At 45.9% G+C, this 12,563-nt stretch overlaps 1 protein-coding gene across 2 annotated transcripts in view; it reads right to left on the bottom strand.

Annotated features, from left to right (window-relative positions):
* LOC147638973 (replication factor-A carboxy-terminal domain protein) overlaps positions 1–12,052 on the bottom strand; it is a 35,780-nt gene extending 23,728 nt beyond the window's left edge. Inside the window, exons 1-4 of one of the 2 annotated variants that reach the window (XM_086786144.1) lie at positions 11,811–12,052; positions 11,616–11,733; positions 11,267–11,387; positions 10,818–10,976 (exon numbers count right to left, since the gene is read on the bottom strand). In XM_086786144.1, the coding sequence (XP_086642270.1) occupies positions 10,818–10,976; positions 11,267–11,387; positions 11,616–11,733; positions 11,811–11,875 (463 nt within the window). In that variant the 5' untranslated portion in view covers positions 11,876–12,052. The remainder of the gene's footprint in view (positions 1–10,817; positions 10,977–11,266; positions 11,388–11,615; positions 11,734–11,810) is intronic. The other variant, XM_086786152.1, reaches the window with a different exon arrangement.
* Positions 12,053–12,563: the final 511 nt, after the last annotated feature.

Genomic DNA, 12,563 nt, shown 5'->3' with positions numbered 1-12,563 from the left:
CCCCGTCCAGACCGGAGGATCACAAGATTGACCTCCTCCCAGGCTCGGAACCCCCGAGCAAGTTTCCGTATCGCCTTTCTAAGGCAATGGAATCGGAGTTGGACCGCCAACTCCAAGAATTGTTGCAAGCTGGCTTCATCCGCCCCAGCGTGTCGCCATTTGCAGCACCGATCTTATTTGTCAAGAAGAAAGATGGGTCTTCTCGGTTGTGTGTCGATTATCGTGCACTCAACAAGCTGACTATCAAGAGCAGATTCCCGATGCCTCGAATTGACTATATTCTCAAGAGGCTGAATGGAGCTAAGGTGTTCTCTAAATTGGATTTAAAGAGTGGGTACCACCAGGTTCGGATTGTTGAGGGGGACATCCCCAAGACAGCTTTCCGTACAGAACGGGCCCACTATGAATTTGTGGTCATGCCATTTGGTTTGACGAACGCCCCAGCTACATTTAACCGCATGATGATGCGTATTTTCCGGGAGTTGATTGGAGTGTGTGTGTTCATATTTTTGGACGACATACTCATATTTTCAGCTACAGTTGAGCAGCATGACATTGATGTGGAGAAAGTCCTTAGGTTGCTGGAAAGCAACGAGCTCTATGTCAATGAAAAGAAGTCAGAATTTTATCTGTTCCAGGTGCATTACTTGGGATATATAATCAGTGCCGAAGGCATTCGACTTGATCCGGCTAAAGTGGCCGAGATTGTTAACTGGGAAGTACCTCAGACTGCTTATGACATTAGATCATTTGTGGGTATATGCCAGGCATATTCCACCCACATTGACAAGTTTTCTGATCTCTCGGCAGACCTCACCGATCTGCTAAAGGGAGTGAAAACAAGGAGGCAAAAGATTCGAATGACTCCACGAGCGTTGGAGGCATTCCAGAACCTCAAGGTGGCCTTGTCAGAAGCGCCTTGTCTAGCCCTTGCCTCGTGGGACGAACCATTTCAGGTGATCACCGATGCGAGTAACATCGCAATTGGAGGTGTGTTGCAACAGAATGGTCATCCAGTAGCTTACATGTCCCGTAAGTTACTGCCCGCCGAAAAGAATTACTCAGTCTACGATCGTGAACTCCTAGCAGTCATTCAGGCCTTGAAACATTGGAAACATTTTCTGTATGGCCGTGAATTCGAGGTTCGCACTGACCATCAGGCATTGCGCTGGATTCAGACGATGCCCAGTGCACAGTGGAGTGATCGACAGCACCGCTGGAGTCAGATATTCCAGCAGTTTGGTGGCATGATTGAGTACCTTCCAGGAAAAGCCAATCCAGTGGCCGATGCTTTAAGCAGGAAGGGACAAGTATCTACGATTCAGACCACTAGACTAGACCTTGTTGGTACAGGACTAGAAGACATGAAGCACACGTACGCGGATTCCGAGGAATTCGGTACACAGTGGGAACAGGCATTGGATGCCACAGGACCATGCCATTTTCTGATACGCGATGGTTGGCTTTACTACAAAGGCCGACTGTGTGTCATGAAATCATTCCGGGCAGCTCTTCTCCATGATGCCCATGACGCCATTACAGGTGGTCATAGGGGCATGAATTCGACTCTGGAGAAGTTAGAACGGCAATACTATTGGCCAAAGATGAGGCGTGATGTGTTTACTTATGTACAACGCTGTGACATTTGTCAAAAGGTGAAAGCTCCTCGTGGAAAGAAGATAGGGTTGTTACAGCCTTTGCCAATTCCTGAGGGTCCTTTCCAAGACATTTCGATGGACTTTGTCACAAATCTGCCTCCCAGTCCGAGTAAGCGTAATACACAGTGTTTGACTATTGTTGACAGGTTCAGCAAATTTGTGATGCTTATTCCTTGCAGGGCCAATGTGACCGCCGAGGATGTTGCCCAGCTTTTCATTCGGCATTGGTACCCGATTGGTGGGATTCCTAGGACCATAGTGTCAGACCGAGATGCCAAGTTTACCAGTCATTTTTGGAGGGCATTGTTTGATAATTTTGGTACTAAGTTGAATTTTTCCAGTGCATTCCACCCACAGACAGATGGCCAGACAGAGATATACAACCAGTTGGCCTTTGATGTGCTGAAGTGTTATGTCCACGATCAGCAAGGTAAGTGGGAATCGTTTTTGCCTTTAGTTCAAGCTGTTTTGAATGACTCTTTTTCTTCAGCTATTGGCAGGACTCCATATGAGGTAGCGTTTGGAAGGCCTTTCCAATCGTTGTTAACCAGGACGTCGTCTTCAGTACCGGAGGCGAACAGAGTGACGGAGTCTTACCAGGAGATCCTAGAGTCCGTTAAAGACAGATTGGCTAAAGCGCAAGAGGCCTACACTCAACAGGCCAATAAAGACCGAAGGGACATGAAGTTTTCGGAAGGAGATTGGGTATATCTTCGGATTATGAAGCAAAGATTGAAGCAGGTGGGCAAGCGATGCCCAAAGTTGTCTTTCAGGAGCTTCGGACCATTCCCCATCCGGAAAAAGATTAATGAGGTGTCTATGCAGTTAAAGCTACCTCCGAGTTGGACTATGCACGATGTATTTCATGTCAGTTGGTTAAAGCCATATGCAGGTCCACCCCCTTCAGAGGTCAAAGACGAAGCGGAACCAGACATCATTGATGAAGCAGAAGTAATGGTTCCAGAACAGATCCTTCTGCACCGTTTCAAGCATGGCTCAGGCCGAAGACTACGACAGTTCCTCACGAAGTTTCAAGACCGAGGAACTCATGAAGCGGTATGGCTCGACAAGGAATTTTTCGAAGACTATCCGGCTTTATTGACGGATTATTTGGAGGCTATGCAGCTTCCGTCAAGTTAAGCAGAAGGGGATGTCACGTGCATCCCGCACTTGGATGCCACGTAGACATTTCTGTACAGAAGGTGCAGGACCTGGGATGGTGAACTGGTCCCATGTGAGCCCAGTCCGGGACGAGTCAGCCAGGGATCCATCTCAGTCGTCCGAGGTCAGGTGTGCATCGTCCTGCACATGAGTCCAAGGTCAGGTGTGCATTGTCCTGCACAAGAAGCAGTGCCAGTCCGCGCTGTGAGTCTCCCTCTGGAATGATGTCAGATGTTCTGTGTATCTGGTTTGCAACTGGATGCCAGGCCTCTGTAGGCATGTAGGTTTGCATGTAGAGAAGGGGCCAGCCCATAGGGCTACCCCGGTAAGAAGGTTTTGCATTTGCATACTTAGTATGGGCATGGGGGAGGTATAGAACCACCCCCAAGGGGCCAGGAGGGCCCAAGCCTTGCCCACCAGCCAAGGCAAGGGCTGGAGGGGCTGTCGGCCAGCTCCAGAGCTTCTGGACAGGCAGCCGACAGAGGTTAAAGCCTTACACAGCAGGCGGCCAGGTGTAGGGGCAGTCCCCACACCCATGCGCAGCATGCCCAGCAGCCAGGGGCTGTCCCAGAGGCATGCGCAGAATGGCCAGATTATTGCCTAGTGTGAAAACATGGGTTATTAAAGTGTGAAGGTATTTTATTGAAATATTCAGTCGTGGAGCTTCCTGAAGCCAGCCGACTGGATGCAAGAGGGGGTATAAATACCCCAGCCCATAATCCCATTATTCATCTCACAATTCACCAAGAGCCTCAAGCATTCAAGGGCCAGGACAGCCAAGGGTTTGCTAAAGCTAAGGGGTGAAGGACTGAAGGTCAAGGGCAGGTTTTCCAGCCAAGAAAAGGTCAAGTACTTTGTATTTGTTTCAGATTTACATCATTCTAATAAAGCAAATACACCATCCGTGGTGGGGGCCCTACAGAGGGTAATTGGGACCCAATACTGTGTCCTTCTCCATCTCCCCCTTTCTCTCTCTATTTTTCTGCACATCGTCTTTCAGTTGTGCGTTAATTCTGTCGCGAAAAGAGTGCTGTTTTCTGAGTTTTGAAGTACCGATCCTTCTCCGAAGCTTCCGCATATTACAGTTCCCGAGGAGGATCCCTCCAAATCCCGTTTGGAGGAGGTCAGCTTGTCAGTTCCCAAGGAGATTCTCTCTAAGTCCAGTGACGAGGATGAGACTACAAGTGATTCAATAGTTTGTCACTCCAATAGCATTTCTATTGGTGATGACCGAGCCTGTGTTGGGAGCAGAGCCAAAGCCTACTAGTGGATGAGACCCAAGGAGCAAAGGAGCAAGGAGTGAAGGTGCATCATGTGCCCTAGTGCTCCAAATTTAGCAGGAGGGGCATCAAACATGTGCGTAACGACATGGGCACGGATCTCAACATTAGCATCTGTTAGGCAACATGAGGGGCCAAAAATGGTCGGATTTGGGCAGTTTGGCCCAATAGGCGCCCAAAGGTGCCAGGATGGCCCAATGGTTGGGACACAAGTTGGGCACAATATGGACATGTTGTATGGTATTTTCGATGATGAAAATGGATGGCCAACCTCAAAACGACTTCCCATCAGATCATTCTAAAAAGGAGTTCAATGGTCATTGTAAGGCATATCTCACAAGGCATTGATTCAAAAGCGTTGTTTTCAAGCACATCCTTCATAACCCGATCAAAGAAGATAGCAATTCTCATGTGTGTTTTCACATGGAAATCAGCCAGTAACCTTTTTGCATATACATCAATAGCCATGCACGATTATGCACAAGCAGATCTTAGTTAGATCTATGAACATCATTGTATATATTCATTGCAATATACAGTAGTATAGGTATATGGTCTTCTCTTCTGTGTGTTTGCCGTCTTGATGAGTGTTAATCCATGCTGTTAGCATGCGCCAAATACAAAGAATTGCCTTCTTTGAGATGTGGATGTGACTAAGGCATTTCCAAAATCACATACCATCTTATGAGTGGTGCAATCAAGAAATCTTCTTGTCTAGACATCCCTATCTGTGAACCTATATCTATTGAATTGACTAGCACCACTTCTATTCCTTCACCCGAAGTGCTCCATTGCATCCATGGGGTGCCCAAACGTGATGTGTTCAAATCAACCACAACTGTCCCTTAGGTTATCCAATGAGCATTCAATGAACATGAATAAAATGGACTGATTTTCTAAAATCACCCCCAAGCTTTGAAAAGTTTCGCAGGTTGTCCTGTGTTGCCTTGCACCAAGGACTAAATTGACAGTTACTTTACCCTTTCTCTAGCCAGAGACACTTTACATTGACACAAAGCAGTGACATTGATTCTCCTGCTGCCACTTCAATTCTTATTAGGTCCACTCAATGTACTCATTAATCCCGATGAAAGATCGATGTATCCCACACAAACGCACAAAAATCAGTAATAGTGCCCAGAAAGGCTCGTACTATTCAATCCTACACTTCGTTTATTTGGATTTGATTGTGTCATAGATTCGAAGGTCACAAAAAAACTAGCTTTGAATAATTGCATCGCTGATATGGATCCTAAGAAGAAAACCATAGGCACAGCTAATCTGTGGACAGCTAATAGTGAAAACTTAAACGTACCCAAAAACTCCCCTAAACCTAAACATCTTTGTCTATGCTGAAATCTGAAACTGGCCTTCAGAAATCTAACGGGCGGTGAAACAAACACTCGCACACAAAACACTTCATCACCCATGGGAACCTGGAAAAGTAAAACAAACAGGGGAGCTAGAGTGCTCCTGCAAATAGTACAAGGACGCCGATTGGTCCCAAAACGCAGTGGCGCCCCTTGCGGTATTTCTTTACTTGATCAAATATGAGGACAAAGTACAACTCGTAGAATCCTCTACCAACAGGATCCCTTATAGTTTCACCTAGGACTTCCAAATAAGAACTCTCGTTATTACAACAAAGCGTTCCATAGAGAAGGCGCACCTGTACGACACCTCCTTGCTTGAAAAGGTCTTCTCCATCTCTACCATGGATTCCACAAACCCTTTCCCAAACAGCAGTAGGGCTGTACCAAACCACATGTCCTTCCTATAGTCACAGCTTGCATGTAACCTCGAGAAAACTAGAACATGTTCACATGAATTCCAAAGACATGTTTTCCACATGAAACCAAAGACCTGTATCTGATAAACCATAGACCTGTATCCCATAACCATAGGCCTGTTTCCTCGATACCAAAGTCTTGTTTCTTCTCGAAAACCAATGTCATGTTTCCATGGCAAATAAACCACATATAAGCACCATCCAATCACAGTGTCAAAAACCCATAGAGAGAAAGAAAGAGGATGTGTCAAGCCGTCCCTGAATACACATAAGTCCATGACGAAGAGCAACACACATCTCTTCCAAGAACAACATCATGTGCTTCTTAACTTGATCCTCTTCATCCCAATCTCGTAAAATAAAACCTGCTTGCGAAGAGAGAGAGAGAGAGAGAGAGAGAGAGAGAGAGAGAGAGAGAGAGAAATCCCTTGGCTATCATCCCCTTGGTGCCTCCTTCAACTCGCCTTCTTCCAAGAGAGATAGAGAGAGACCCGTGCTGACTGCTTCCACACATGCAGCCACCTGGCGTAGAGGGCCTCCCATTTGACACCCGTCTGGCTGCCCGACTGGCTGTAGAGAAACTCCTGCCTGGCAGCCCATTGCTAGTCGCCCGTCTGGTTGCCTGTTTGGCTGCCCTATACTGCCCATTGTTGCCCAGCTGTAGTCCATACCTGGCCGCAGCAGCAGCAGCAACAACAGCAGCTGTACTCAGCGGCGGCGGCGGCAGCGGCAGCGACCAACAACGGCGGCAGCGACCAACAACGGCGGCAGTCCCCATGCACAGCAGCCTGTGGTATGCGCAGCAGCTCCTAGTATAAACCATTCGACGACTCCCACACGGCGATCTCCACACGACCACCTTCATGCTCGCCACCCTTCACCTTTTATAAGGAGGCGATGCCCTTTTTCATCAAAAACGCCAAAAAGCAACTACCAAACGCATGCTTATAAATATATATTAATATTTTTAGCCATCAAAGGTTTAAAAACCTTATAACCTTATAAATCTCTTTTTGTCTCCTTTCACACTTGGGCTGGCCACACTTATGAGTTTCCTTTTCACATTCAAACTGATGCCTGTCCACACTGTCCATCCCGTGCCCGTGCCCGTGCTGCCCGTGCCCATACCCACCTGCTTAGTGTCCAGAGGGAAAAACACAGAGTCATAACATACCCCCCTCTTGAAAAATAGCAAGCGTCCTCGATTGCACTCAATAACACAATAAGCATCCAATGAAGAAAGAGTCCCCATATGACCAAAAGCAATGCCCCTCCAGTGCATCTGGGTGATGAAACAATCATCCCGAACAATAAGGCCAAACCGTCACATCGAAGTGTCAAAGAACTCTTGCTTGTTCCTTCAGAACCTACAGCAAAAGTCTAAAATCAAGTGGAAACACGTAACCTGTGTTAGCCAAAAACAAAACCATGCATCATTCTACATATGACAAACATATGCATGACACATATATGCATTCGCAAACAATATGCTCCTCAAGATGCTCTACCCATTCCAAAATAACAGTCTCAGGGTTGCTCGCAAGCCTTACACCCATGTATATCCCGCAGGACCCACGACTGATGGTACAACATGAGCATATGAAAGCACTCAATGCATCTAAACTATACATCCACGAAGTACTTCCCACATATGTCCCTCTTGATGCTTTACACACTCTACACATGGCCATCCTGTAGGAGCCACACTCAGTGATACATTAGAGTCTTGAAGTGTTAGCTCAGGTTGCCCTTTGAGCTCAACCAAACCATGCCATTCCAAAGGAGACCAACTCCACAAATAGCATCATCTCAATATCCAATTGACCGATCCTGTGGTCAAGAACAACCAGAACCATATGACAAAGATCAATGTCCCAATCTTCCTCAATCATACCTTAGTTCCAAAGGCAAAAAAAACCATCTCTGTTAACCATAGATGTAGACAGTTATCCATAGTTGCAGTTATAGTTCATGGTGCGGCCGACTGTGAACCATACCCAACTTTACCATCTCATGTGACTAGTACACAATATCATAGAAGTCCCATAAGCATATATACTGTCAGCCTCCAATACCTTCGGGTGAATACAAAGATGTCACCAAGCGACTTCTAGATGAAAAACTAAGCCTGTCTATAACAAGGGAGCGGAGGTGCTACCCCCCTCTTGAGCATCACGCAATGCTCCAGACCCATGCTCTGCTAAACCTGAATGAGCCGTAGCAAGAGTCGGCTCCAACTCAAAGGCATCAAGATAAAGCTGCAATACCTGAGGTGAATCTGCTAAGTCACCCTCCTCCATCCACTTCGCATTCATCGGTGAATAGTTCTTTAAACTTCACAAGAGAGCAACGGGAAACTTTACCTTGTACCTTTCTTTCCTTATGTGCCAGTATCTGCTCGGGAATAAGAACCTCATCAAGTTCCTCCACTTTCATCTGAGCCTCATCTGATACATCCACAAGCACCCAAAACCTGATTGCACTCCACCCAAATGGTAAGCACAAGTTCTAATGAAGCATAGTAGATCACCACTGCTAAACATAGAAAGAAGCTGCCTTCCAAACCCATGAAACCTTCATGAAGATACCATTGGTGACAAAGTGTCGAAAGACATAGCCTTCAACCCATCTCTTGTACCATAACACTTCAACTGCTTCTTGTTCCTGGCTGACTATTTCCTGTCCTTGGTGTCTTTTCTCCTGAGCTTCATTCTCAGCTTTTGCTCTTCACCTCATATAGGCAAAAACACACAATCTTGTACTTCCTTTCCAATTTCCACATGTTGAAGCTTTTGATGTGACAACCACGGGCTCGCCTCCTTGAGAAAGTCGACGATATCCCAACGATGGAACCATGAAACCGGCCTTCAGAAATCTAACGGGCGGTGAAACAAACACTCGCACACAAAACACTTCATCACCCATGGGAACCTGGAAAAGTAAAACAAACAAGGGAGCTAGAGTGCTCCTGCAAATAGTACAAGGACACCAATTGGCCCCAAAATGCAGTGGCGCCCCTTGCGGTATTTCTTTACTTGATCAAATATGAGTACAAAGTACAACTCGTAGAATCCTCTACCAATAAGATCCCTTATAGTTTCACCTAGGACTTCCAAATAAGAACTCTCGTTATTACAACAAAGCGTTCCATAGAGAAGGCACACCTATACGAGACCTCCCTGCTTGAAAAGGTCTTCTCCATCTCTACCATGGATCCCATAAACCCTTTCCCAAACAGCAGTAGGGCTGTACCAAACCACATGTCCTTCCTATAGTCACAACTTGCATGTAACCTCGAGAAAACTAGAACCTGTTCACATGAATTCCAAAGACATGTTTTCCACATGAAACCAAAGACCTGTATCTGATAAACCATAGACTTGTATCCCATAACCATAGGCCTGTTTTCTCGATACCAAAGTCTTGTTTCTTCTCGAAAACCAATGTCCTGTTTCCATGACAGATAAACCACATATAAGCACCATCCAATCACAATGCCAAAAACCCATAGAGAGAAAGAAAGAGGATGTGTCAAGCCGTCCCTGAATACACATAAGTCCATGATGAAGAGCAACACATCTCTTCCAAGAACATCATCTTGTGCTTCTTAACTTGATCCTCTTCATCCCAATCTCGTAAAATAAAACCTGCTTGCGAAGAGAGAGAGAGAGAGAGAGAGAGGGAGAGAGAGAGAGAGAGAGAGAGAAACCCCTTGGCTCTTAGCCCCTCAATGCCTCCTTCAGCTCGCCTTCTTCCAAGAGAGATAGAGAGCCGCGCTGACTGCTTCCACACATGCAGCCACCTGGCGTAGAGGGCCTCCCATCTGACACCCGACTGGCTGCAGAGAAACTCCTGCCTGGCTGCCCATTGCTGGTCACCCGTCTGGTTGCCTGTTTGGCTGTCCTATACTGCCCATTGCTGCCCGGCTGTAGTCCATACGTAGCAGCAGCACACCTGGCCGCAGCAGCAGCAGCCCTGGCGGCAGCAGCTGTACTCGGCGGTGGCGGCAGCGACCAACAACGGCGGCAGCCCTCCTGCACAGCAGCGCCCATCAGCAGCGGCGGCCCCATGCACAGCAGCCTGTGGTACGCGCAGCAGCTCCTGGTATAAATCATCCGGCGACTCCCACACGGCCACCTTCATGCTCGCCACCCTTCACCTTTTATAAGGAGGCGATGCGCTTTTCATCAAAAACGCCAAAAAGCAATTGCAAAACACATGCTTATAAATATATATTACTATTTTTAGTCACCATCAAAGGTTTAAAAACCTTATAACCTTATAAATCTCTTTTTGTCCCCTTTCACACTTGGGGTGGCCACACTTATGAGTTTCCTTTTCACATTCAAACTGATGCCTGTCCACACTGTCCATCCCGTGCCCGTGCCCGTGCCCACCTGCTTGTTGTCCAGAGGGAAAAACACAGGGTCATAACAAAATCTCCTTCTCCACTGCTGTCTAATCCTGCTCAACATGTTCCTGGACTGCTCATTCTCATGGTAATACCCTAGAGCAGTTGGGAACACTTCAAAGGCCTGCACCTAATCTACCTCTGTGCATCCTTAATTCTCAGAATCACAACTCAGTTTGCGACCTCTGTCCCTTTATAAATTAGGGCCCACGATGGCCCACATTGAGCTAACCTCTCATACTTCCCCAATCAAATGACACATGCTTCAATGCAAGGGACAATGCATGTGACATAGGTCTATCACCATCTCCTCATCCCTTTGCATCTCAATGCCCAAGACACTTATATCACAGCCTGCTAGACCCTAATTTATGGTGTTCTGTAAAAGCAAAGAGCTCACTTTGCTGTCCAAGAAGACTGTGCCTACTTGTGTTGATGAACTCATGGAACTTTAAGCTATTCTAATCATATTCCAAGCTATGGCCATAACACAGCTTTATTAAGAAAAACATACATACCTTTTGCATACACCTTGCGAATAACACTCATGATTTGCTCAAAATCTGGTGCAAGTGGAGCGACCGACACCACTCTCATGTGTTGGGCCCGTCCGCTTCTTGGAGGCCTCAGGGTCAACTCGACCATCTCCCCTTGAAGGATCTTGTGTACATTCTCGGCTAAAGGAACACATAAACTTCAACAAAGAGAGTACTGCATACTCATAGAAATGCTAAATAAATGCATGAAAACTACATAGGAATGAGGCTGAAGGGAGCCAAACAAGGTGATATGCATACATATATGTATTTTCGTATGTATAAATACACACACAGCATATATACACACACACACGTGTGTGTGTGTGTGTTGGAGGGGCGTGCGGGGTTGGGGTGTTGGTGTGGGTGGTGCGTGCATGCGAATAAATAAGTTGGTAATTACAGCACAAAATTAGTGCTATAAAAAATACCAGCAAATGGATGGAACGATGAGAAGTGGAAAAACTCGTCTGCAGAGCAACCCATGAGCTTCTGGGCAGCCCGATCAAAAGCCACCACTGGGAAAACTTGATCCTCTGTTGCGATTGACAGCTGATTGATTAAATCACGAGTTAAGGGTGATTACAACGAACAATTAAGGTCTAGATTAGCGCAAAACTCTTCAACAAAAAAAACCACATGGGTAAAGAAAAAAGACATGGGCGATAATCAAGGTCTAGGTTAGACCAGGAGGCTTAAAATTCTCAGCTTAATTAGCAAAAAAACATATTTGGGCGATTAAAAAAAACAATTACGGTAGAGATTAAGGAGGATTATTACTTGCAAGCGGTATAGCATTTTGGTGCCATTGCCGGGGATGCGAGCTCCGCAAGAAACGCATGTGAGAGCCCCGCCGCTCTCTGGCACGAGAGCTTCACAATTGCGGCACACCCTGTAGCTGCAATTGAAACTGAAAATGAAACTGAAAATTGGATTGAATCACGCAATGTGTTTGTGTGAAGGGCAGGTATCTACCATAAGCTGGAGGTGTCCGAAGCCACTATGGTGCAGAAGGGAATGTGAACGTCCTCCTTCGCCATAGCTAGCTTGTGGGAGACCTTACAAAGGCCTATGCCTTCCAAATTCAAAAACGTTCAAGAAGTTCTTCTTCTTCTTCTTCTTCTTTTTTTCATACTATGCATATGTTTGATAAAGGATAACTTTCAAAGGAATTTATCCCGGCAGCAGATAAATTATTTTCCATCCACTAATCCATCAAAGAAACATATGGAGAAATAAGCTTATTGCACCAACCGCAGGAAAAAAAACATGCATAATAATCCAAAAAATTAATTAATTTTAAAAGAATTTACAAAAACAGAATGATATAAATATTTATTTACTGAATATAAACATTGAGAATAATTACCTCTGACGACCGTGCCTTCTCTTTCACTGCGCGAAGATTGCGAATCGTCTGAGGACCGTCGGGTGGTGTAACTATTCGAGGGCAAGGTGTATTCATTTCAGCTCTGGGAACCACGACGATCAAACATCATGATGTTACTGATGTCGTCCAAAGGCTTCTTCCTCCTAGGAGGCATAATCAGCAGAAACAGAAGTACCGAGGCTTCTTCCTACGATAAAACAAACAACAAACAAAGGCACGATCAGCATAAACAGAAGGGTTGTTTAAATAGGAGAAATAATCATTCTAGAAAGAGATTGTCACAAAAATAGACAGAGGATGGACATGACTAGGACGGCATGACACAAGTTGAAAAGCAC

The sequence above is a fragment of the Cibotium barometz genome, chromosome 4 (assembly GCF_041138505.1).
Source record: "Cibotium barometz isolate CiBa-2024 chromosome 4, ASM4113850v1, whole genome shotgun sequence".
NCBI classification, from domain to species: domain Eukaryota; kingdom Viridiplantae; phylum Streptophyta; class Polypodiopsida; order Cyatheales; family Cibotiaceae; genus Cibotium; species Cibotium barometz.
The sequence above is the reverse complement of the archived record's forward strand: the minus strand, read 5'-3'. Positions and strand labels throughout refer to the sequence as shown.